This window comes from Natator depressus, chromosome 19, assembly GCF_965152275.1.
Source record: "Natator depressus isolate rNatDep1 chromosome 19, rNatDep2.hap1, whole genome shotgun sequence".
Classification (NCBI taxonomy): domain Eukaryota; kingdom Metazoa; phylum Chordata; order Testudines; family Cheloniidae; genus Natator; species Natator depressus.
The window spans coordinates 15538053-15564019 of NC_134252.1; the positions used below are offsets into that span (position 1 = coordinate 15538053).

General features: G+C 51.4%; 1 protein-coding gene across 5 annotated transcripts in view; it reads right to left on the reverse strand.

Annotated features, from left to right (window-relative positions):
• The window catches only part of SCMH1 (Scm polycomb group protein homolog 1), a 113337-nt gene that overhangs the window by 2414 nt on the left and 84956 nt on the right, over nucleotides 1-25967 (reverse strand). For 3 of the 5 annotated variants that reach the window (XM_074934139.1, XM_074934136.1, XM_074934137.1), the window contains 4 exons: nucleotides 25227-25409; nucleotides 22442-22573; nucleotides 9783-9986; nucleotides 6062-6216 (listed from right to left, as the gene is read on the reverse strand). In XM_074934139.1, coding sequence (XP_074790240.1) covers nucleotides 6062-6216; nucleotides 9783-9986; nucleotides 22442-22573; nucleotides 25227-25409 — 674 coding nt within the window. The remainder of the gene's footprint in view (nucleotides 1-6061; nucleotides 6217-9782; nucleotides 9987-22441; nucleotides 22574-25226; nucleotides 25410-25967) is intronic. The other 2 variants (XM_074934138.1, XM_074934140.1) reach the window with 2 other exon arrangements.

The window sequence follows — 25967 nt, forward strand, 5'->3', positions numbered from 1 at the left end:
TAAGGAAATCGCAGCTGCTAAACCTTCCACTGTCCACCCCCACCCCCCTCTCAGCTCTCTCCCACCCAAGCTGTGCCTCTGTTTAACTGGAGCATTTGGAGGGGGTTGATCAATGACACTCAAAGCATGCCATGGATGGGGCTGTTTAGACAACAGGGATGGTTTGCCGAGCCACAGCCCATTCATAAGGGGTGACTGGGGGTGATTGAGGGATGTTGGGACATGCACTAAGCGGCTCTAAGCCGTGGTCTGTGGCCCATGGGGGTCGGTTAAAGAGCTGGCTGCTCACATGATACTGACTCCCCCTGGCCCTTTGATTCCAGCTTTTCTAAAAATACCCAGGCTCCTCCCTGCAAAGAGCAGCCCCACATCTCTGTGAAACCAGCGAGAACCAAGGCTCCTGCAGCCACAACTGCGTAGGAGGAAGTCAGGAAAGAGAATGTGCCTCCTGCCACAGCCAGATGGAGCCCCCCTTTCATGTCAGCCATTGCTGCGGGGCCACGTGCAGGTGGGTGACTGCCGGGGGAAAGGGAAGTAACATGTTGGATGCTTGGGGCCTCCTCAGGTCTGGGCAGCGCCTGCTAAACCCCAGGACTCTGAACTGGCCTGCTGGCAATGTTTAGTGGGATTAGCTGGGGAAGCCGGAGATGCCCCCAAATGAACTCTGAAAGTACAAAGGTGAACGTGATTGTGAAACTGATTAAACAGCTACTCTGAGGACTCCCACAAGACAGCCGAACAGAGACCTTGGCCTGTGTCAACACCAAATTCCATCCCGCAAGCACTTTGGGCTTGTGATATTTTGAGGAGTAGAATGAATTACTTTATGGGCTTCGTCTGATAATGTTTTCATCTTCAGATTCCCCCTCTGTCCCTCACTCAGAGAGAAGTCTGTCCAGAGACGGGATTTAAAATCCTGGTTTTTCTGAGGTGGTTCTGGCCAAGAGACAGGCCAGAGTCAGCCAGGGTGCAATGTTGCTGGAGTTCTTTACTTCCCATGACAGGTTTCAGAGTAGCAGCCGTGTTAGTCTGTATTCACAAAAAGAAAAGGAGTACTTGTGGCACCTTAGAGACTAACCAATTTATTTGAGCATGAGCTTTCGTGAGCTACAGCTCACTTCATCGGATGCATACTGTGGAAAGTATAGAAGATCTTTTTATACACACAAAGCATGAAAAAATGGGTGTTTACCACTACAAAAGATTTTCTCTCCCCCCCACCCCACTCTCTAGCTGGTAATAGCTTATCTAAAGTGATCACTCTCCTTACAATGTGTATGATAATCAAGTTGGGCCATTTCCAGCACAAATCCAGGTTTTCTCACCCCCCCCCCCCAAACTCACTCCACCCCCACGAACATGATACAGTTCTGTAGTGATCTAGAATCCTATTTTCGACGTTTCTGACTCAAGGAATATTTCCAACACACCTCTGAACAACATACTAATCCACAGAGGCCTCCCTACCAACACTACAAAAAGAAGGATTCTAGGTGGACTCCTCCTGAAGGTCGAGACAGCAGACTGGACTTCTACACAGAGTGCTTCCGCCGACGTGCATGGGCTGAAATTGTGGAAAAGCAGCATCACTTGCCCCAAAACCTCAGCCATGCGGAACACAATGCCATCCACAGCCTCAGAAACAACTCTGACATCATAATCAAAAAGGCTGACAAAGGAGGTGCTGTTGTCATCATGAATAGGTCGGAATATGAACAAGAGGCTGCTCGGCAGCTCTCCAAAACCACTTTCTACAAGCCATTACCCTCTGATCCCACTGAGAGTTACCAAAATAAACTACAGCATTTGCTCAAGAAACTCCCTGAAAAAGCACAAGATCAAATCCGCACAGACACACCCCTGGAACCCAGTCCTGGGATATTCTATCTACTACCCAAGATCCATAAACCTGGAAATCCTGGGCGCCTCATCATCTCAGGCATTGGCACCCTGACAGCAGGATTGTCTGGCTATGTAGACTCCCTCCTCAGGCCCTACGCTACCAGCACTCCCAGCTACCTTCGAGACACCACTGACTTCCTGAGGAAACTACAATCCATCGGTGATCTTCCTGATGACACCATCCTGGCCACTATGGATGTAGAAGCCCTCTACACCAACATTCCACACAAAGATGGACTACAAGCCGTCAAGAACACTATCCCTGATAATGTCACGGCTAACCTGGTGGCTGAACTTTGTGACTTTGTCCTTACCCATAATTATTTTACATTTGGGGACAATGTATACCTTCAAATCAGCGGCACTGCTATGGGTACCCGCATGGCCCCACAGTATGCCAACATTTTTATGGCTGACTTAGAACAACGCTTCCTCAGCTCTCGTCCCCTAAAGCCCCTACTCTACTTGCACTATACTGATGACATCTTCATCATCTGGACCCATGGAAAAGAAGCCCTTGAGGAATTCCACCATGATTTCAACAATTTCCATCAACCTCAGCCTGGTCCAGTCCACACAAGAGATCCACTTCCTGGACACTACGGTGCTAATAAGCGATGGTCACATAAACACCACCCTATACCGGAAACCTACTGACCGCTATTCCTACCTACATGCCTCCAGCTTTCACCCTGACCACACCACACGATCCATCGTCTACAGCCAAGCTCTGCGATACAACCGCATTTGCTCCAACCCCTCAGACAGAGACAAACACCTACAAGATCTCTATCAAGCATTCTTACAACTACAATACCCACCTGCGGAAGTGAAGAAACAGATTGATAGAGCCAGAAGAGTTCCCAGAAGTCACCTACTACAGGACAGGCCGAACAAAGAAAATAACAGAACGCCACTAGCCGTCACCTTCAGCCCCCAACTAAAACCCCTCCAACGCATTATTAAGGACCTACAACCTATCCTGAAGGATGACCCAACACTCTCACAAATCTTGGGAGACAGGCCAGTCCTTGCTTACAGACAGCCTCCCAACCTGAAGCGAATACTCACCAGGAACCACATACCACACAACAGAACCACTAACCCAGGCACCTATCCTTGCAACAAAGCCCGTTGCCAACTGTGCCCACATATCTATTCAGGGGACACCATCACAGGGCCTAATAACATCAGCCACACTATCAGAGGCTCGTTCACCTGCATATCCACCAATGTGATATATGCCATCATGTGCCAGCAATGCCCCTCTGCCATGTACATTGGGCAAACTGGACAGTCTCTACGTAAAAGAATAAATGGACACAAATCAGATGTCAAGAATTATAACATTCATAAACCATTCGGAGAACACTTCAATCTCTCTGGTCACGCGATTACAGACATGAAAGTTGCGATATTACAACAGAAAAACTTCAAAACCAGACTCCAGAGAGAGACTGTTGAATTGGAATTCATTTGCAAATTGGATACAATTAACTTAGGCTTGAATAGAGACTGAGAGTGGCTAAATCATTATGCAAGGTAACCTATTTCCCCTTGTTTTTTCCTACCCTCCCCCCCCCCCGCCCTCAGACGTTCTTGTTAAACCCTGGATTTGTGCTGGAAATGGCCCACCTTGATTATCATACACATTGTAAGGAGAGTGATCACTTTAGATAAGCTATTACCAACAGGAGAGTGGGGTGGGGGGGGAGAAAACCTTTTGTAGTAGTAAACACCCATTTTTTCATGCTTTGTGTGTATAAAAAGATCTTCTATACTTTCCACAGCATGCATCCGATGAAGTGAGCTGTAGCTCACGAAAGCTTATGCTCAAATAAATTGGTTAGTCTCTAAGGTGCCACAAGTACTCCTTTTCTTTTTACTTCCCATGGTTATTAACTGCACTAACCTGCACTTTTGTAGCACCTTTCACCCAAGCATTGCAACACACTTCACAAGCATCACTCCCTTTAGCCTCACTGCACCCCATGCACGGGAGCCAAAGGCTCTCCTCCCCACTCAGCAGCGAGCAGAGGGATGGGCTGATCAGGTGACTTGCCTACGGTCACACAGCGGATCTGTGGCACAGCCAGGAATTGAACCATGGCCTCCTGACTCCCAGACCAGTGCCTTAACCCCACAATTGTTGTTCTCAATTTCTCCTTTGTTTCGTGTTGTTTGGCACACGCTGGAAAGGAAGCAGGATGCTGAGAAGGGGTGTGGTAATGGGGCTGGCCCCAGTAGAGGAATCTGCTATGCCCTAACAAATGGCGCAGACTGCACAAGCCCCACCTCACCCCCAATCTAGCCCTTCCTGGGTAGCAGGCAAAGCTTTCCCAGTGGGAAGAGGCGCTGACAGGTGTCACCTGGTGTACAAAGGCACTACTTGCTTCCACGAGACCTCAGGCCCAAAGCACTGCTGAGGGGCTGCCTGCACGGGTGAGGTAATACAACTGTAAACTCACCCCAGGGTGGCCAGACACAAACATCAATGTACCCTCCATCAATTCCAGGCTGTAGCCTAAGGGAACAAACATTCAATGCCCCCAACAGCCGGTCTCTGCTGGCGAGGGCAGGTTTCTGGAAAGGCCAAGCAAACTTCACGTCCTGTGATTCCCCCAGCTGGAGGAAGTGTGGCTAGGTCCACACAGTCAGCCAGTCTCACACCATGTAAGTCAAACGTGCTTAAAGCTTGAAGCCTGAGCTGGACAAAACCCTTTATTACTGGCCCCCACCTTGTGACATCATCACACACCGTTCTCTGTGCCTGGCTAGGCCACGAGCTCTGAAGGGACAAGAGGCTGTCAGTGGGACAGTTTGCAGGGGGGAGAGTTTAGATGCCTCACTGAAACACACACAGAAAAAGCACTCAACCTGAACCAAACCAACAGCTACCGTGATTTGAGGGCTCTGAAACTTTTGGTCCAATCTGCACTATCCTGCAAATAGTCACTTTTTGGTCATGAAAACAACATTTCTCAGAACTGTAGACCCAGCGCCTGTGGCATTAACCCTTGGTAAAGCACCAGGCACTCTTCTCATATAATTTAAGAAGCATCTTCCCATTTCAGAGCCATCTGTACTGTCTACTGATAAAAAGTGTCTCCCACCGAGCACCAGCAGCTGCCAATGTGCCTCCTCAAATGGACGAGATCACAAAATTTAAAAAAGTCACCAGAAGTCAGGACGTGCAACTTTCAACCTGCAGCTGCAACCTGTGCTCAGGAAACGTAAGGCCTGCTGGGCATTCCAGTCCCGTGCCAGGAGAGCACGTAAGCATGTGAGTCGTGCCACTGACTTCCTGTGGGATGAGAGACAGGCTTGGAATTAAGCATGTGCTTAAATGCTCTGCTGGAACATGGCCAGGTGCTCAGCATCTTCCAGGTTCAGGTGCACGCAGCACGGTCCTGTCTTGTTTTTCTGGCTGCACCTGCATTACCATTTAGGATGTGAAATGACAGCAAAAAGTAGCAAAGGGCCTGCTGGAACCTTATAGTTGGGGTTTCCACCTTGTAATTTTAACCGTACACCTTCTCAGTGAATTACTGCAGGGTTTTACATTTAACAGAGATACACAAGGACATACAGACCTGGAACCTTTCAATCCAACCTGTCCTGTGGTGGTGGAAGAGTCTTTTGACCAGCAATTCACTGCCATTCAATAGGATTCATCATGAGGGAGACATTTCCCTGCAGGGGAGGTGCATTTCAAGGTTCCAGGAGTGACCATTATTTCAGTAAAGAGAGTAAATAGTAAGTGTTACAGTTCTTTTGGTGTTGAAGACCCTGAGTCCGATCCCAGCTGAGAGCTGGAATGCCTGCCCATGTTCACAGCCTTGGAGTGCGGCACAAGAGTATTTGGTGATGCTCTGCCCTATCTCTCTGGGGATACACATAGATGTTCACATCACTTGAGTTACCTTCAGCCACAGAGGAAGTGACGCCAGATCTCACTGGGGCAAGGCTAGGTTAGATCTCTCCGAACACAGCACTAGTAAATGTACATTGGGGGTGACCCTGCATTGGCCAGAGAGCTGGACTTGAGCATCTAACTGGGTTTTTCTGCCTCCATCTCTATGACTGAGAGAGTTAACATCACTGGAGCACCCAAATTTACACCAGAGGAGGATTCGGCCCTCCAGCTGGATATACACACAGATATATTTACGTGTTTTCGAAAGAGATCGGCATGGGGTCCCAGCTGTGGATCAGCTTCTCGTACGAAATACATCACGTCCTCCACTGTCCAGGAAGAGGGGTCTCGGCTGTTCAGCCGGGAGGTGTCTCTAGGTCCTAGGTATCTATCAGAGCCTGAAGGGTGAGACAATGGGAGAGAAACAGTTACATCATCAGCGTTCCGGACGATGCCAGCACAGTGCTGGTGTGGATAGTGCTGGGGTGCAAGGGTGGATATCAGCACAGAGCTGAAATGGCCACGGGCTGGGAGTTAAGGCTGAGGCCAGCACGGCAATGGCGTGAACAGGGAGTAAAGGCTGAGGGCAACATGGTGATTGCACAGACAGGTGGAGAATTAAGGCTGAGGCCAGCAGGGTGCTGGTACAGACAGGGGTGGGAGTTAAGGGTGAAGGAAGCCCAGCGCTAGGGCGGACGGGGGTGGGATTAAGGCTGAGGACAGCACAGCGCTGGGGCAGACGGGGTGGGATTAACGCTGAGGGCAGCATGGTGCTGGCGTGCACGTGGGTGGGAGTTTAGGTTTAGGCTGTGATTTACCCCTCTCTCCTGGTTTCTCTCTTACCCTTTCTGAAACGTTGCCAGACACCATGTTAAGAACGCACCCTGCCAGGGCCTGAGCTCTCCCTTTTCTTTTGCAAACTCAAAACAGCACCCTCCAGTTCTCCCTAGAGCTGCAGGCTCCCCTCCTCCAACCCCTTCCAGGTGCCTGTGACCATATCGCCGTCTGCCTCTCTTGCCTGATTCTTCCCCTGTGCCCTCAGGGCCAGAACAGTCCCCACTCAGCAGGGGTCCCTTGTACCCAGCTACGTTTCCAGCTACTACCCCTTCTCCCTCCTTTTGTTTCTCTTCCCAGCTCATTAAGTGCATCGTTCACAGCCACTTTCTACAGCTCCATTCTGGAATCTGGCTTCTGTCCTCTACTGAAACTGTTCTCGCCAAGGACTCGAACACCCTCCCCTTGGCCTGGCTCCACCTCCATCCTACTTGGCTGCTCTGTGCTCGTTACACTGCTGAGCACTTCTTCTTTGCTGACATCGTGACTTCTCCCCGCTTCATCCAGCCCAGCTGGTGAGGGCACCCTCCTTGCCCATTCTGACCTCCATCCTGAACGCCTAGACTGCCTCCCTTTCCACTGGATCAGCTTCAGGCTTTGTGCAATTACTTTCAGGGGCTCACAAAACTCTACCTCTGCTTACTTATCCGCTCGTTTCTTATCAAGTCGAGGCCGCTGGGAACTGGTGGGAGGGGGTGGCAAGGTGGCTGAATGACGGAGGGAGGATGGAAAATGTATCACATTTGTTAAACAAAAGCAGAGCATTAGCCTGATTGCTCTAATCCTACATTACACCCACTTCCCGCACCTAGCATCTTCCTTTGTCCTGGGGCAGGGACTATCTTTCTGCGTGTTTGTGAAGCTCCTACCACAGTGGTCCCCAAACTTTATACCTTGTGCCCTCCCTTGCCCCGTCCACGCCACCTCCAGCCCCCGAGCTGGGGCTGCAGCTCTGGGAGTGGGGGGACACAGACAAGGTAAGGGGGTCAAGACTGGGGCCACAGCTGGGGGTGGGGCCAGGGCTAGAGTCTCGGTCGGGGCTGGCAGCTGAGACACCAGTAGCCGGGACACTGGCAGCCGGGGCCAGGAGCAGAGCTGGGTGGCACTCCTCCCCCGACCCCAGCCATGCCCCCCTGAAAGTTTCTCTGCACCCCCCCTGGGAGGGAGGAGCGCACAGCATAGTTTGGGGACCTCTGTCCTACTACATAGTGGTGCTGCTGCAAGCTAACCACCACCAGCCTTCTCAGGGAGCTCTCAGCTCCTCCTTGGTCTCTTCCTGAAGGTAAAGAGATCCCTTGTGCTGTTCCCGAGCTATGGTGAGTGAGGGGAATAGCTTTTCTCCAAAGAGCTGAACAGAGCTGTGGCAAAAAGAGAAGAGGCTTGATCCTTGGTCTGGCCCTGTTGCTCACTGGCTGCACTTGCTAGGTCGGAAAACTTTGGTTTGGTTTTACAGAATAACAAACGTTTGAAAGTGGCTCCCTGGGCAAGTAAAGCAGATTTTCCAATGTGCCCCATTGGACCCTGCCTCATTGTTGCCTCTTACTATGCCCTGCTCCAGCTCTTCAGTCTCCTTGTTTCTCCCACTACATTGAGGGGTTTATTTGGAACGTGCAGACATTATTTTTGCCATTTAAACTGACAGTGTTTTCAATTAAACGGAGAGAAAAGTTCCAGTTTTGAGGGACAAGAAGGGAGCGGCACGGCTGGCAGGGGGGAGGAGTTTGTGCATTGTAAAGGATCCCTTGAACCGCACATTTCTAAGGGAAATTACATGCCCAGGTCTGGCAATGCCACACCTACAGACACTAGTGAACCTTCCAATGCCTACAAAGCCCACGGTTTGTCAAGCTGGCCTTTGCCAACTGGCACCCATTAGAGAACTGGGATCTTTTCATTTGTTAAAAATAATCAAAGAAATACAAAAAATGTTAAAGCAACTAAAGCTCCCATGGGTAAGCACTCAAGGGTCAGAAAATGCCAAGTAAAGGGTGAACGCAATACTGTAGCTCTGTCCTCTTGAGCATGTGCATTACGATACAGCTGTTAAATATAATCACGGCTTATCTTAATGACACATATGCAGCTAAACTTGTAGAATACTGTTTTTAATATTAAAACACGTGTCCCTATAAGTAAAGCCTGCATTGTAACATACACACCCAGGCAGACTGCAGGCTGAATGTTCAGCTCTCATTTCCTGTCTCCTGAACGCTGAATTGTGCAACCTTAACATGCCATCAACAGAGTCTCTTTGTGTTTGCACATGCCGCACCCAGTTCTCCATGGTGCTGCAGCCTCTCTGTGGCTCTGCTCCCTTCAGGTGCTTCGCCTGTCTCACGAGGAGCTGTCATCCACACAGACCCGCAGTATCTCAGCTCTCGGGTGTCGGGGTCAGTTGTGCACAATGCCATGGAGAAGGGGACCCAACTCGTAAGTGCGCTGTGTTGCTGCTGGTTTTAACTCTCGCTACCTTGGTGAGGTCGTGCACACAGGCACACGTCATTTCCTTACAAACAGATGGGTTTGGCACATGTGCCGATTTACTGCATTTAGCAGCTTCACTGCACCTGTGCTACACACCGGTTATTTTATAGCTATCACAATATAACTGATGTGTCACTAGTGATCGGCAAGCACCCACTCAACTAGGTTCACCTCATCCATTCATCAGCTGCCTGATATGCATCCCATCTGCCCACACATCCACCCTGCATGTCCTCATTCATAACTCCGCTAGTCAGTTCTCCTCACTCTAGCTGCTTCCAGTCCATTCAGCTATCACCCCTCAAATCCCCACCCATTCAGCAATCGACTCATCACCTGAACTACGTCAGCTTACACACCCCAACGTATTCATCAACAGCTGCACACTTAGCCAGCCACCCAGCTCATCATTTCTACCCATTCAGCCACTGACCTCCACATCCCTAGTCAGCCACCACGCCGTTCACTGACTGTCCACCCACAACTCCACCCAATGTACCATCCATCTCGAGAACATATGTCTTAACAAACTGCCTATTTAACTGACAATGTAGAGGCCAGTCTCGGGTACTTGCTGGCATTAGAAAGATGTAACGGGAGTTAGCAAAGCTCCATATTGCCAAAGAGCCTTGGTGGGATGACTTACCCCCTGAGCTAAGCCTACGCAAGGCAGAAGCATTGCCCTGAGTGAGGCTAGAGGGCTGGTGCAGATGCCTGTATCCCTGCAAGCGGTAGTCTCTGCAGTTCCTGCTGGGGCTGGATGAATTGACAGAGTTCAAGGCAGAGTCCATTGGGTCCAGGCGAGGTTCCAGGGGACCTGGGAGGCCATCTCCCAGAACAAAGGTTTCACCTGTAAGGCACCAAGCTGCAGTCAGAACCAATAAGGGGTATGCAGTACAGTTACAATTCTATACAGCACACACAAGCATGAGCAACAGCAGCATTCCCTGTATGGTGTGCCAGAGAAATCAGACAGAAAGGGGTCATTTACTAAGTGCTGCAACATGGTGTTTGTCTAGCAAGCTTCAGTCCTGCTGCTCTTGAGCGCCATTTAGCTGCATTTATGGTCCATACCAAGATGTGTGCCCTACCTGTTCCTTTTGTAGCATCAGCACCAGTTCCATCCTGCACTCTCACATCCTCCTGCTGCTTCCACAAGCCCCTTCCTTTGTCTGCCAGTGGCAGACAAGGGTGGGAAGTCGCCTGCTCTGAATAAGATTTGGAAGTGTTCCCCAAATCCATGCAGAAGGAGAATTCCTTCTCCGGCTCACAATTCCACCAGTGGGAACAGGAGCTCTGGGACAATCTGAGTTACAGGCATTTTGTTCTTTCCTGCTCTCCCCCTCCCCTTGCTATCATCCACTAATGTGAACCCTCCCTCCCCAACTGAGCACCATCTCAGCCCCCTGTTGGGTCGGGGAATTGGGCCAGGAAGTGAATTGACCCCCCTGGTCTTCACACACACACTGGTTCTATTGCTTGAAAGGAAGACAGAGCCGGCGGTGGCTTGCAGAGCCCATATGGGACCCGAGGCTCCAAAGCCTTGCCTGCTTTACTTATCCTTACTGCTGGCTCCAGCAGCCAAGGGTTAAGCTCTTGCTCTAAGAACAGCTCTCTGAGTGGAAGGAAGTGTTGCCTTGGGACCCAGAGCCACAGGACTGGGTTGAGCCCTTCTGGGTCATTCCCTTGATGCAGGCACCCTCAAGGGACGGGCCCAGCTGACTGGCTTTGCTCGGGTTTTCCAGCTGTTCCAGCTGTTCCTTTTATGGACACTGGCACAGGCTTTCCCCAGACAGCACCAGGTTCCCTTCGTCAACCACCAGGGTTAGTTCTAATGTCACCCGCCGTTGTCACTGCTGCTGTCAGGCTGGCTCCAGCGCTGAGGTGCCATTAACCATCCGCCACTGTCCCTTCCAACCTGCCAGGAGGGCTCTATGCGAACACAGAACTGGGCTCAATAACGTGCCCAACAGGCTGTTGTTCTCCTCATTTAAAATGAGGCTTCCCAGAGGGTCTTGCAGATAGAGGCGTGGGAGGCCCTGCCATGCGGCTGGGGCCTTAGCCGGGATGTAATGTTACTGCAGCTAGTAACATGACGGCTGAGCTTGAGTGAGGCCTCTGCAGCTGTGAACAATGGACGCGCTCACACTGCCCCGTCTCTGGTGCCAGTGGGAGGGAGCGGGCAGCAGGGTGCTCTCGCTGCAGGCCCACACTACTGGAATTCACTTTCTCTCTAGCTCGACTTGAAGCAGGATTTACTGACCTCCGGGGCACCTACTAGGTTCCCCTTTTCCCCAGGCGATAGGGGAAGGCTGGGGAACGAGATGGGGGGAGAAGGTGGGCTGTACGTTCTGGATGGTTATATGATGTTCGCAGGGATGATTTACAGCTTAAGCAAGCGCATCTAATGCCCTGGGGTACTCTCCTTTGCTGTGAATGGTTCTGTGCATGTTTTGTGCAAGAGTCGTGAATGGTCAGGATCGATTCTGCTAACGAAGGCATAGCTGCTACACAACAAAGTCAGCCCCGCCAGCCCAGAGCCCTACGGAACCATTCCAGGCCAGTTCTGTGTGAAGGACCTGCTAAGTCTAACTGCAAGAGAAGAAAGCGGTTAATAGACCAAGGCGTGTTGCCTTTGTACCAGATGTGCTATGCAGCCATCGCAGGACACTCTTCCCAGACCGGCCACAAGAGCAACTTTTCCCAGGGCCAGCAAAGAGACGCTTACAACAGTTCTGAGTCATTTGAGCTGCCACTCCGCTGCTGTGGCCTGAGAGGAGGGAGACACGAAGCCTGGGCAGCTGCTCCTCCAGGCACCTGGGTTTCTTCCCTTGGCCTGCAGAAAACGGCTTCATGAGCCTACAGCCAAACCGAGCCCAATGCAGGGGCACGACGCGGGGATGGGAGCAGAGGAAAAGGGTAAATAACCGAGTAATAAAACCCACGCAACAACCACCATCCCCAGCACGTGGGCCCCCATTGCAGCTCTGCTGGAACTACAGAGCCACGGGACAGCTTAGACTACAGCTGTGGAAGAGGGTAATACATAGGGCTTACTGCCCACTTCCACAGCTGTAGTCTCAGTTGCCCCTTGGCTCTGCGGTTCCAGCATGGCTCGACGGCGGCGGGATGCACCGACACCTGACATGGATCACCCACAGCGACAGCACTCGAAGAAGAAAGAGTAATATCGAGAGCAATCTTCTCCCAGGCAGGCAGAAAGACACTTCCTGGGAGCTGGCTAAAGATTTGCAAGTAAACAAGATTAAGAGCTGCAAACCAATCCAATGACTTTAGGAATGCTGGGGGCTGAGGCCAAGACCACTGTGCTGAGCTGGGAATGAATCGGAGTGCTCTCTGGTCCATAATGGGGTGGAGCTTTTGCCTTCCTTTTGTGATGAGGAAACAACAGGAGTGAAATCCCTTTCCCTGAAGCTGCTTAGGAAACAACTTTATTTTTCCAAGTTATAGAAGGACTGTAACTTTCAAAGCAAGTGGGGAAGGCAGATGGGTTCAGGGCACCGGACGTTGTAACTCTTCTAAGTTAACTCTAGCACACTCCAGTCATGGGCAATGCCACTCCATGCAATGCCTGGGAGGAGGGGTAAAGGGGACTAAGTCCACAGCAGATGAGCCAATGCTCAGTTTGGCATCAGAGGAGGCAGCAGGAATATCAGACTTGCGATGGTGGAGGCCAGATTTCTGCCTGGCATGGTAAGAAAGATTTCAGCCACGTCCATTTCTGCCCATTCAGTGCTAGAACAGATTGAGGCGACCTGGGCATCTGAACGGCTCTTCTATTTGAAGGGCAACTGATAAATGACCAGACTTCAAAGTGGACTGAGAATTTTCATCTTCTCTAGTCTCCCAACTGGACCTTCAAAAGGGAGATCTTCCTCCTTCCGTGAGCAGTCCAGAGCACTTCAAGCAATCCGCTCGCCTCAGGCTGACAGCTGTGACTACAGATGGGACACCAGAGACAGGTTCTGGAGGATGTTTTGCCACTTATACCTGTCACTATCTTTCGTCTCCTTCTCATATTTCTTGGGGTGGGGGCGTGGGAGGCTAGTAAAGGACTTATCTTGTGCCACCAAAGAAGAATGGTGCTAGACAGAGTCAGAAACTCCTTTTGGTTTTATCAGCCTGCCCAGATCCTCTTGGCACCAAACTGAGATATCCTGAGACTGGAACTGCAAAGAAGGGCCTGGAAAAAACAATTACTCACCTTCTCGTAACTGTTGTTTTGAAGGTGCACCCGAGGACGGAGCACCTGTCTCAACGCTGGATCCTTCCCCGTGTTTTTTTAACTGTCTATCCCACTTCTACCATGCGTGGTCCCAAATAACATTAGACTGCTGGGTTCTTCGCACAGTGGAAGTGGGATATTCTTGCCAATTCTGCTCCTACTCTCCCTTTCCACCCCCCTTCCCCATCCCTCTTCAAGGACCCTTTTCATGAGCAGCTCCTCATCCAGGAGGTGCAGGCGCTCCTCGCCATAGGAATGGTGGAGGAGGTTCTTGAAGAGCTATGGGCAAGGAATTCTGTTCCCGCTATTTCCTAATCCCCACGGCAAAGGGGGGGTCTCAGACCCATTCTAGACCTGCGAGTACTCAACAAGTTCATGGTAAAGTTCAAGTTCCGCATTGTCTCCCTCAATATAATTATCCCTTCCCTGGAGCTGGGAGACTGGTTCACTGCCCTCAACATAAAAGACGTGCACTTTCACATAAAAAGAAAAGGAGGACTTGTGGCACCTTAGAGACTAACCAATTTATTTGAGCATAAGCTTTCGTGAGCTACAGCTCACTTCATCCGATGCATCCAATGAAGTGAGCTGTAGCTCAAGGAAGCTTATGCTCAAATAAATTGGTTAGCCTCTAAGGTGCCACTAGTACTCCTTTTCTTTTTGCGAATACAGACTAACACGGCTGCTACTCTGATACTTTCACATAGTGATTCGCCCCGCTCACAGACGCTTCTTAAGGTTCATGATTGACCAGAAACATTATCAGTCCACGGTCCTTCCCTCTGGCCTGTCGACAGCCCTACGACTGTTCACCAAGTGCATGTCGGTGGTAGCAGCCTTCCTCTGAAGGAGGCAGGTGCAGGTATACCTTTACCTTGACAGCTGGCTACTTGGGGCACACCAGAGAGCAGGTGGAGTCGCAGGTCAGTCTGGTCACATCCACATTCGAGACTCGGTCTCCTCCTCAACGTGAACAAGTCAACCTTGTCACCGACCCACAGAATATAATTTATCGGGGCAGTGTTGGACTTGATCCAGGCAAGAGCATGTCTGCCGGAGTCCTGATTCCAAGCCATGGCATGCATAATTCGATGCATGAGAGAGTACCCAACTACTACAGCGAGGAATTGCCTCAGCCTCCTCGGTCACATGGCCGCCTGCACATACATGGGATGGCTGCCCGGCTGAGGCTCAGGCCTCTACAGACTTGGCTCGCCTCGACATACCCTCCCGGGGTGTGGCACCCTGAATTTAGTGGCCACGGTACTACAGAAGGCACTAGAGTCACTCCAGTGGTGGCTCAATGCTCGGATAGTCTGTGAGGGAGTCCCCTTCAGCAGCCCTCAATTCTCCTTGTCTCTGGTTATGGGTGCTCTAGGTTGGGGCGTACATCTGGGAGATCTCCTAATGCAGGAGCGCTGGTCACAGGACAAGCTCTCTCTCCATATCAATATCAAGGAGCTCAGAGCTGCGTGACTCTCATGCCAATCTCAACTGCAAGGCCAATATATGGCACTCATGACTGACAACATTGTGGCAATGTTTTACATCAACAAGCAGGGTGGAACCCGGTCCTCGCCCCTCTGTCAGGAGGCCCTCAGACCCTGAGAATTCTGTATAGCCCACTCCATTCACCTGGAAGCATCATTTCTGCCAGGAGTCCAGAATGTACTGGCGGACCACCTCAGCTGGTCCTTCCACAGCCATGAGTGGTCCATCTGGCCAGACGTCATTCACACCATTTTCCAGAGGTGGGGGTTTCCCCAGGTCGACCTGTTCGCAGCTTGGAGCAACAGGAAGCGCCCAGTGTTTTGCTCCTTCCAGAAAAGCAGCCAAGGCTCAATCGTGGACACATTCCTGCTACCCTGGGGAGGCTGTCTCCTCTATGCCTTTCGCCCGATCCCTCTCATGCACAAGGTCCTGCTCAAGGTCTGCAGAGATGGGGTGGAAATAAATCTGGTGGCACCAGCGTGGCCTTGACAACACTGGTACACCACGCTTCTGGATCTGTCGGTCGACGCCCCGGTCACATTGCTGCTCCTCCCCAACCTGATCACTCAGGATCATGGTTGGCTTCATCACCCAGACCTACGGTCCCTCCACCTCATGGCCTGGAAGCTTCCTGGCTGAACCCCATTGAGCTTCTGTGCTCAGAGCAGGTGAGGGAGGTCCTACTCAGCAGCAGAAAGCCCTCCACAAGAGCCACGTATCTGTCGAAGTGGAAGAGGTTCAGTTGCTGGTGTGACCAGCATCATATGCACCCACTTCAGGCGTCGTTACCTCTTATTCTGGAGTACCTTCTGCAGCTGAAACAGCAAAGCCTGGAAGCGTCGTCCATAAAAGTACACCTAATGGCTAACTCAGCTTTCCACCCCGGAATCGCTGGGTGCTCTGTCTTCACCAGCCCCATGGTGGGACGGTTCCTCAAGCGTCTGGAATGGCTACATCCCCAGATTAGACAGCCTGTTCCTGCGTGGGAACCTTAATTTGGTCCTCTCCAAGTTAATGAGGCCCCCATTCAAACAGCTGGTGACTTGCTCCCTTCTCTACCTCTCGTGGAAGGTAGCCTTCCTAATTGCCATTACATCGGCAAGAAGGGTGTCTGAGTTAAAGGCCTTTATCTCTGACCCACCTTATACAGTTTTCCACAAAGACAAGGTGCAGCTCAGACCTCACCTTGCTTTCCTGCCTAAGGTTTTCTCCCATTTCCATACCAGCCAAGACATATTCTGGCCTGTCTTTTATCCAAAGCCTCATGCCAGTAGCTGTGAGCAGAGGCTGCGCTCCTTGGATGTTCAGTGAGTCTTAGCCTTCTATATTGAACGCACCAAGCCGTTCAGGAAATCGAACCAGTTGTTCATAGCGGTGGCAGACCGCAAGAAAGGCCTACCGGTCTCATCTCAAAGAATATCTTCCTGGATCAAGTCCTGCATCTGCATGTGCTACGAGCTGGCCAAGACACCAGCCCCGGCAATTACAACACATTCCCCTTGGGCACAGGCCTCATCGGCAGCGTTCCTGGCCCAGGTCCTGATCCAAGAAATCTGCAGGACAGAAACTTGGTCCTCGGTGCACACGTTCGCCTCTCATTACGCCATTGTCCAGCATGCCAGAGATGATGCAACTTTCAGCAGAGCAGTGCTCCAATCAGCGATTCCATCACTCCAACCCCACTGCCTAGGTAAGGCTTGGGAGTCACCTAATTGGAATCAATATGAGCAATCACTCGAAGAAGAAGAAATGGTTACTCACCTTCTCATAACTGTTGTTCTTCGAGATGTGTTGCTCATACCCATTCCAAACCTGCCCACCTTCCCCTCTGTCGGAGTAACCGGCAAGATGGAACTGAGGAGGTGCTGGTTCGGCAGGGTCATACATTGAGTGCCCTGGAGGCACCACTCCAGGGGACTCCACAGCTGATCCGAAGGGTGCTGCTCGGGGAAAAATTTTCTGATGACTGTGCACATGGCACACACACACACCTAACTGGAATGGATATGAGCAGCACATCTAGAAGAATGTCTGTTTTGAGCCCGACAAGGCTTACTCGGGCCCTGGCCCTGCCCGGACGGAGGATGGGAAGGCTTACGCCTGCCATTCCTATCCCTGCACCTGTAAAAATCCTGCCTCAGCCGAGGAGGATACGGGCGCTGTTGCAACAATTGGGGCCTAAAGGGCTTTTGTTGGGTTGCCGGGGTATGCATACCCAAAGACTTCATTGTCGCCTGGACTCTTTGAGGCTATGCAGTCTCAAGTCAGTCTGTTCGGCAAACAGGCCCACCCCGTCAAAGGGTAGGTCTTGCATAGTTTGCTGAACCTTGGGCGGGAGCCCTGAGGCCTGCAGCCATGAACTATGCCGCAGAGCCATTCCTGAGGACAAGGTGCACGTTGCCGAGTCCACAGTGTCCAGTGAGGTATGTAAAGAGGTCCGTGCCACCACCTTGCCCTCCTTGACAACTGACCCAACTCCTCCCTGGACTCTGCTGGTACCAGCTCCCTAAACTTCAGCATTGAGTTCCAGGAGTTAAAACTGTACTTGCTCAGGATTGCAAGTTGGTTGGCAATCCTGAGCTGCAAGCCTCCGTGGAGTAAACTTTGTGTCCGAATAAATCCAGGCGCTTGGTGTCCTTAGATTTAGGTGCTGGGGCTTGCTGAACCTGCCTCTCCCTCTCATTTACTGCTGACACTACCAACGAGCAAGGCTGTGGGTGTGTGAACAGGTAGTCAAACCCCTTGGAGGGCACAAAGTACTTCCTCTCCACACCCTTAGCGGTGTGAGGGATGGAGGCCAGGTTCTGCCAAATGGCATTTGCATTGGCCTGGACAGTTTTGATGAGGGGTAGAGAGAGCCTGGATGGCCCTTCTGGTGCCAGGATCCTTCAGCTTTATCACCTTCTCAGCCTGCAGGTTCATATTTCGTGCCACCCTGTGCAAGAGTTCCTGGTAGGTACGGCTATCTATAGGGGGCAGCCCCTAGACGGAGGTGCCTGCTACCACCTCGTCCGGGGAGGATGATGAGGATGCTAGTGGAGGAACTGGATCCTCTGGGTCCTTGGGGACCTCCTGTCCCACCTCTAGATGGGTGCCAGCCACTCCAGGGTTTGGCTCAGGAACTGGGGTGGGTTCCAGAGGAGGTGGTGCAACCGCCGACTCCTCTGCACCCTTAGGGGAGGGGCGACCGGCCACTGCCTCCAGCACTCTAGGCTCGGACGCCACTGAGCGTGAGGCCTTGGACTTGGGAACCCTGGGCCTGGTGGTACGCCCATGGGGTCCAAAATGGCCACTCAGCTGGCCATGCCACTATGCAGGCGATGGCCCTGCACCGACGTCAGGTCTGTCCCGCGCCGACTTGTGCCGGGGATGCTGCGAATATTTGGAACCTATCTCCAAGTCCGAAGACGGGGACTGGGACCACAATGACCATGGCGGTGCTGAGTGCAGCTGAGCCAGGGAGCGGTGCCGCAAGGCTAGGAAGCAGTGCTGCAGGGTAGCAGAGCGGTGCCATGAAGCTGTGGAGCGGAGTTGTGAACTGGAACCGTACCGCGATCTGGAGCTGTCCCGCAAGCGGGGTCTACACAGAGAGCTGGATCGGGGCCGATATGAACGGTGCCGAGATCGGGACCTACTGCGCGAAGGCGATCTGCGCCGTGAGCGGGAGCGCTGGCAGGACCTGGATTGGTGCCAGGAGTGCAATCGGCGCCGGGACTCTGAGCGGTGCCTCCCCCCTGCAGTGTGCATCCAAAGGAGGATCATCGCCGGCTTTCCCCGGGACTGCGCTGCCTGCAGCAGTATCAGAGGCTTGATGCAAAGGGCCAGGGACCTCCGTGCCGTCATCGCAGTGAGGTCCCTGGTGGCCTCAGAAGTGTCTGGGTTGAAAGGCAGTTATATATCCTCCATCACTGGACCTGGGGAGTTGATGGGGCCAAAGTCAACGGTGCAGGCTCCAAAAGTTCTGGTGCCGGGGGCTCCTCCCTGGGACACGCCCCATTGAATGGCTCTGATGGTGGGTCTTGAAGTGAGGGAACCACTCCTCCCTTGCTTCTGGTGTTGCTTCTGCGCCGGTGAATGGGATTGGTGCTGGGCCGGTCCCGCCATCTTCGGTGCCGGGGAGCTACCAGACTCCTTCCATGCTGCCGCCTCCACCATTGCCGCCAGGGCACTGCGCACTGAGGAACTCGACGCTGGGTCCTGCCGCACCGACGTGGATTGTGGTCTCAGTGCTGCCCCCATAAGGAGCTGCTTCAGTCTAAAGTCCCGCTCCTTCTTGGTTTGGGGGCAAAAGCCCTTACAAATCCTGAACTTCTCTGACCGATGCGCTTCCCCCAGGCACTTTAAACAAGTGTCATGAGGGTCGCCTGCTGGCATGGGCTTGGTCCAGGACTTGTAGGGCTTGAACCCCTGGGACTTCAGCCTGCAAGTCCCCCAAGGAGCACGCAGTTGGGGTGGAGGGTAAACTCCCAAGCCCAACAGCTAACTAACTACTAACTAGAACTACAATAACTAAGAACTAACCTACCACCAAACAGAAACAGTCCTAAAGAGAAGCTAGGGAAACGTGGAGAGCATGCAAAGTTCCAACGACTGTCACTGGCGGTAAGAAGGAACTGAGGAGGCGCTGGGTGGGCAGGGTCATATATTGAGCGCCATGGAGGCGCCACTCCAGGGGGCTCCACAGCCAACCCGACGGGTGCTGCTCGGGGAAAAACTTTCCGATGACTGTGCACGCAGCGCGCACACACCTAATTGGAATCTATATGTGCTACCACTCGAAGAAGAACGTGTTCTTTCTTTGGGTCCCCCCCGGAAAATCTTACAGTCTCTTCCATACACAGACTGGAGCTGAGATTCCCAGTCCCTATGGGTCCAGGGGACAACTGAAGACAGAGGGAGCAGGAATCAGGCAAATTCCCTTCCCCTAAGCTTCTAAGGCATGAGACTGGAAAGTGTAGTGCTCAAGACATGCATCCCTTAAAGCTGGCTGTTTTGCTGAATCCTCCAGCCATACAGGTAGGGAGGTACCAGGAACAGAAGCTCTCAGGGAAAATGTATTTCCTTACTGGGATTTTGGAGAGAGAATTTTGCTGCACTAATTTAACTACTTGAAAGAAACCAGCCCTAATTAGGAGAGAAACTGAGGGAAGATGGCAAGCAAGCTGTATCCTCATTTGGGCCTTTCCTGACTCGAGATGAAATCCATGCAGCCCCAAGAGCTGCGGTTGCTGGGGGGCTCAAGACCTGGAATGCACCAGAGATCAGTACTGATGCTAGAGGAAATGCTGTGCAGTGCGGTGATGGCATAGGAGTGTGGGGTGAAAGCAGCAGCAGCGACCCATGCAATGCACCCAGGCCTCGGAACCTCAGAGCAGATGAGATGATGGGACAACCCTGGCTAGCCATGAAACATGGGGCATGTCAACCACACAGCCTGAGGAGACTGTAGTCACCAGCCACGTCTCTGCCTCAGCAGTGCCAGCTACTGGGCCTTGCTATGTCTCATCTAGAAATGGAGGCTGGCAGAGGGGAATCAAATGCATTTGTCCCAGCACAGAATTCAAGCTGCTCTTTGAAGAAGAAAATATTTGGATCGCAAATTCTCCAACCATGCCAAAGCCTCCACCCTGACAGGCAGGAGGTGCTGAAGTGACACTGTGGGCACAGCATTCAGTCACCATTCCCAGCCTTCAAACCTGCCAACACATGACAAACGTGATCACCATGAAGGTAAAGTGGAACACCTGGACTGTGCTGCATTTTGCACCATACATGACAAATGCGAATGTCTTTTAATTGTAAACCTATTATGAAGGATGTTTTCTCTCTGGGTGAATTAAATGAACCATTTTTTACAGAAGAAAGCTGGAAAAACAAATTTCCTGTGCAATGAACAAAGAGGAGCCATTTGAACAGTGACACTGCAGGCTTGTCTGAAGCCTTGTGGACACTACAAGCCGAGCTAGGGCTGATGACAGGTCAGCTGCATGCGTAGCCCCAAATCAAACTGCATTCAGCACCACTTAAGCAACTGAGGTTACGGCCAAACTGCATTCAGCACTGGAAACCCTCGCAAGCGTTCTCTTTGTAGCGCAGACAAGGGCTTTCCTCTCTTGTAGCTGGAGAACCCATTTCTGGAAGGACAGATTAGCTGCTAGTTATTTCTAGGCTGTTACTCGACTAACTGAACACCCTGATGCCTTACATACTAATCGTTCCCATCATCGGGGCGTTTCTGGACACCACACTGCACGTCAGCCTGAGTGCTGAGGCTTTGGCTGCAGTAATAGCCTGGAGCTGGTCTAAGGTTAAGTCAGTGAAAGGAAAGTGACTTTCATTTCTATTCCCTGGGAAACCTGTTGGCCGGAAGGAATTTTACAGACCAGTGAACTGTGCAAGAAAAGTCCCATTTGCCTCTGAAAATGGCCTCCACAGACTCACTCTGATTCAAGACATGGATTTTATTCCAAATGTTTACTGAACACAGGGATTTAAACAGAGCATCTGATGCTCACACTCATTCCTGGCTAATACAGTCTGCATCCTTACATCAAGGCCATTAGCACTGCACATCTGTTAGTCTAAAGGCTACAGGATGCTTAACACATATTTGCTCATTACACGAAGACTGACTGAGAAAGCTCTACAGTCCTGGATCTTTCAGCTCAAATCCTTAAGCAGAGAAAGCTTCCAGCTACACCAGCCCTCTGGGAATATCTCACACGCACACACAGGCTGATGGATGGAGGGAGGGATAGCTCGGTGGTTTGAGCATTGGCCTGCTAAACCCAGGGTTGTGAGTTCAATCCTTGAGGGGGCTATTTAGGGCATCTGGGGCAAAAATTGGGGAGTGGTTCTGCTTTGAGCAGGGGGTTGGACTAGATGACTTCCTGAGGTTCCTTCCAGCCCTGATATTGTATGAATGTATGGACCAAGTGCCAAAGAGGGCATTCATCCAGCTATGTTTGGTATGTGGCCCAGCGCATCCTCCCAAGCATTCATGTGACTGACAGTTTAGAAGTTGAAAGGAAACTCTCTGAGAACCAAGAGGTTTGGGCAGGTGGGTTTACTTAGCTGGTTTTGTGGATGCTGCTCATTGAGGTAAATCCTGGTAGAGCTCTCATGCACTAATTGGTGCTGACTGAGGGACCGGATGGGATGTTGGGGGAAAAATGGCTGGAAAAGGGTAGCAGGTTCCCCCTAGCACTCACTACAGCAGGTGGTCATGGAGTACAATACTGTGGCTGGATTGATTAAAAATGCCTGGATAATTTTATGACCATTAACAACATATAATAATAATAGGAGATTAAAATAAGGATAGTCAAATCTCATGCTTCATGGCACAAGATGATCAAAGCAGGGGTCATAAAGGGTTGCTTCATGGTTCTGGCTTGGGGTGCTATATTTTCTTCACCTTCCTATGAAGCCTTAGGCACTGGCCCCTGCTGGAGTCTGAAAAACAGACTTGCTGGACTCATGGCTGATTTGGCATTGTAAATCCAATCATTCTACACTGGTTAAGAGTAACTATAACAGCCAGGTTTGGGAAGCGATGCTGTGCTCACCTTCCAAAGGGTGACGGTCATTCTTTGGTAACTTGGGGGAGAGAGGAGCGCTGTATGGAGGGGAATCTTGGGAGTAACGCTTTGTACCTCGGCCTGGTCCCTGCAGAGTGCCGTCTAATGAACTGCTTCTGTCTATAAAAGAGAACAAGCCCTACTTAGGAATGGAGACTTCCTGGGAAATTCAGTCCTGCCTGGATCATCTATGACCCATGTAGAACCTCACATCGGCTTGGCAAACCTCTGGGAGCCATCTGGATCTTGATGGCTTCAAATTTAATTTTCATTTTGCAACGTTCTGAAAATCAGCTATAGGTGATGGCACACAGCTATTAGGTGCTGTAGCCATTCCACCTCCTTTAATTAATTTCATCCCGTTTCTCCTAGTTATATATCTCAATTCACCCCAAACCATTCCTTCCCTCCACAGTCTGTGCAGCCTTTACATATATGCAGGCTTTAGACAATTAGTAAATTCTCTATACCTTAGTCATTATTTGGCCCAGTTATACCCAGAGTTCTTCAAACCCATCCCTCCAGCTCCCTCGTCAGCACTGTTGCCCTTCTCCAAATGCCCTTCCCTCCAGCATGGCTCCAATTTTCTAATACTAAGGTCCTTGTACTGTACACAACCTGCCAGGAACAGTCTCCGCAGGGCCATCTGGCAGGATGATCTGTGATGAGATGCCTTCAGATTTGTATCTGATTCTTTGCAACATTTCACATGGCGAGCTCAGATCCACTTTACTGCCCACAACGACCTCTTGGTTTCCTGAAAAGCTGCTGCTTCCCAAATGTTTCCAGCCTGCTCTCACTTGTGATTTGGGTTGTATTTCCCCCAGGATGTATTTAGTTTGCCTTTTTCTAGGCAATTTTCTAGATATTTTCCACTGAATGCATCCGATGAAGTGAGCTGTAGTTCACGAAAGCTTATGCTCAAATAAATGGGTTAGTCTAAGGTGCCACAAGTCCTCCTGTTCTTTTTGCGAATACAGACTAACACGGCTGCTACTCTGAAACCTTTTTCTAGGCTGAATCTCATCATTATCTGCTGGGCCTAACCTCACTCAATTCTTTGTCTTCTCTGGTTTCACTGGTCTCCAAAACTCTTCCCAATGTGGAGTAATCTGTGAATTTCAGTAACATAGTATCTGCCGTCCTCACTCAGAAATGCAATGCCTACGTTAACATGACCGGACCCAACACCAGTCCCCGTGAGGATGCCCCTCCCAGGATTTTGGAGCTAGAGAAGTGATCTCCTCTGCTGCCTTGCGCAGCAGCCTGGTGTAACCATCTGAACCCTCCCCAAGGGGCTCAGTACAAAGAGGCTGCTGCACCTATTTGTTTTTCCCCCAAAAACCTCTCTAGGACCTGCCCTCACTCCCTGTTGCTGATCCCTTCCCCCTCCACAGTCCTCCCCGCACCTCCACTAAGGAAAACCTTCCCACCAGCCCAATGATCCAGCCCCTGAGAGCACCACCAGATGATGCCATCAGCCTCCTAGCAGCCAGAAACCCTTTTCACACTGCTGCTAGCCACCCTTCCCCGCATGGAGTCACTCTGAGGGGCAGGCTGATAGGGCCTCCGCTCTCAACATGCCCCACCTTCCTTTCTGCGGGCCTGCTGGCTCCTGGGAAGCGGTGGTGGGAGGGGAAGCAGGGCACAGCAAAAGTGCAGGACGGGTTACTGCATGGAAATTTTCACCAGATCAGAGCTTGTTCCTCTAGGAGTCATGCTGACCCCATCTCCCCGGGAATAGCAACTCTTCCTCCCTCCCAGAGCCACTCCCCCTAGGAGCTTCCTCTGCACACTGGAGATTCCTAGTTCCCAGCCAATAGCCAACAGTAGGTGGTTTCCAGTGTGAATCCTGGGCTGCCTTCACTTTTGCTGAGCTAGTCACTCACCAATTTTGGAGCGGTGGAGCAAAGGGACAGGATGACCCATTAGCCCTGGAACCTTTATCGAGTTTGAGATAAAGAGCTTGAGAGGGATTTCCTCTCCCATCCCCTCTAGAGGACTCCAGCAGCCTGCCATGGGCTCCCACATGGCAGTCCATCCCTCCTGCATTGTCGGGTGTCACCATTTAGTCCTTGCTGGGACATTATTTGTCCTCTTGTGAGTCTACCTCGTAGCACTTTAATTGCAAAGCTATACTGCAACCTAGTCTCTGTTGCACAGTGGCATGAGCCAACATGCCCAGGATGTGTCGCTTCAGACAGTGAGAGCACCAGCTGTGCCGAGACAAGCAAAGTCCAGCCATGCACAATATGCCAGCAGTGTGGCTCCCAGTCCGTAGGTATAAACTGAGCTTTCCTGCTGGCACCAAGCACCAGGTGTTCTTTCTGGTGGGACAAGAGTCACAGCCATGACAGATATGACTTAGGTATGACTTAGTTAAACTTTCCATTTACCTAATGCCTGGGATCACCTTTCTGTTCTCTACACAAAGTCTCTCACCAGCCTAATTCCTAAATGGATCAGTAACCTAGATCAGGTTACATTTCTCAGACTAGCCACGAAGGAAAGGCAGGGAATGACGATGCAGAGAGGGTGAGACAGATGAGTGGAGATCTGTTGGCACAAATGGAAACCAGGTAGTACAGGCAGAAAGTGCAGCATCGGGGATCCTGAGGGTGAGAGTGACATTAGATGTCGTGCAGTGAACCCACAAACAGTGGGGACCACTGCCATCTGTACCACTGCCATCTCTTAGCTGAAGGGTAAAGTCTGGTTAGGATGTGGTGCTTCGAGGGACACCAGAAAGCCCACCCCCAGCCCCAGCTCCTACCTGGTAGGTACCTGTCGTGGCTGTACTCGTGGGAGTGCTGCATATGGTTCAGAGTAAAAGGCTGGTTCCCAAAGAGGTTGTCGCTGCGCAGGTTGTGGCAGAGTTTCTCCAAGAAGCGGAGGACGTAGGTGATGCTGTTTACTGCCGGCAGGTTCAGAGTGTGCTGCTCCCGATCAAACACCGCTGGAGACAGAAACAAGCAGAGCTGAACACATAAACTCCCAGCCTGTACAGCCAGCTCCTGTACCTCCTCCTCCCCTGGCTAGCTAAAGCAAACAAAAGCCACTGCTTTCCCCTGGCTTAATGCCGGGGAACTCTCCTCTCTGGGACAGGCCAGAACCAGCCTGCTGCACCAAGCAGCAGGTGCGAATCTGTTGTGCCTGAAAAGCTTATCTTTAAAGGTGAACTGCAGGGCATGCAAGGACAGGGTCCGTGCTCTACTCCTGGGTGGTGGACAAATACGACCTCAAAGTATCTCAAAAAAAAAAAAAAAAGTGGGTCGGAGAAGGGACTTGGGGCTATTTCTGGGGGGTTTTTTTGGCATGAGAAACAACAAAAGCTCCACCCCTTACCCACTCCTGGAGGACTCTGGCAATCTCTGGAGAGTCTGGAGTACAACCTCACAGCTGGAGGGTGAAACCTGGGCTTTGGCTCACTAACACTGCGCCCCTCATCTGCGGCTGGGAGAGCTGCCATGGGGAATGCTCTCTTGTAAGACACCTGTTGGGTGGTGTCACATTA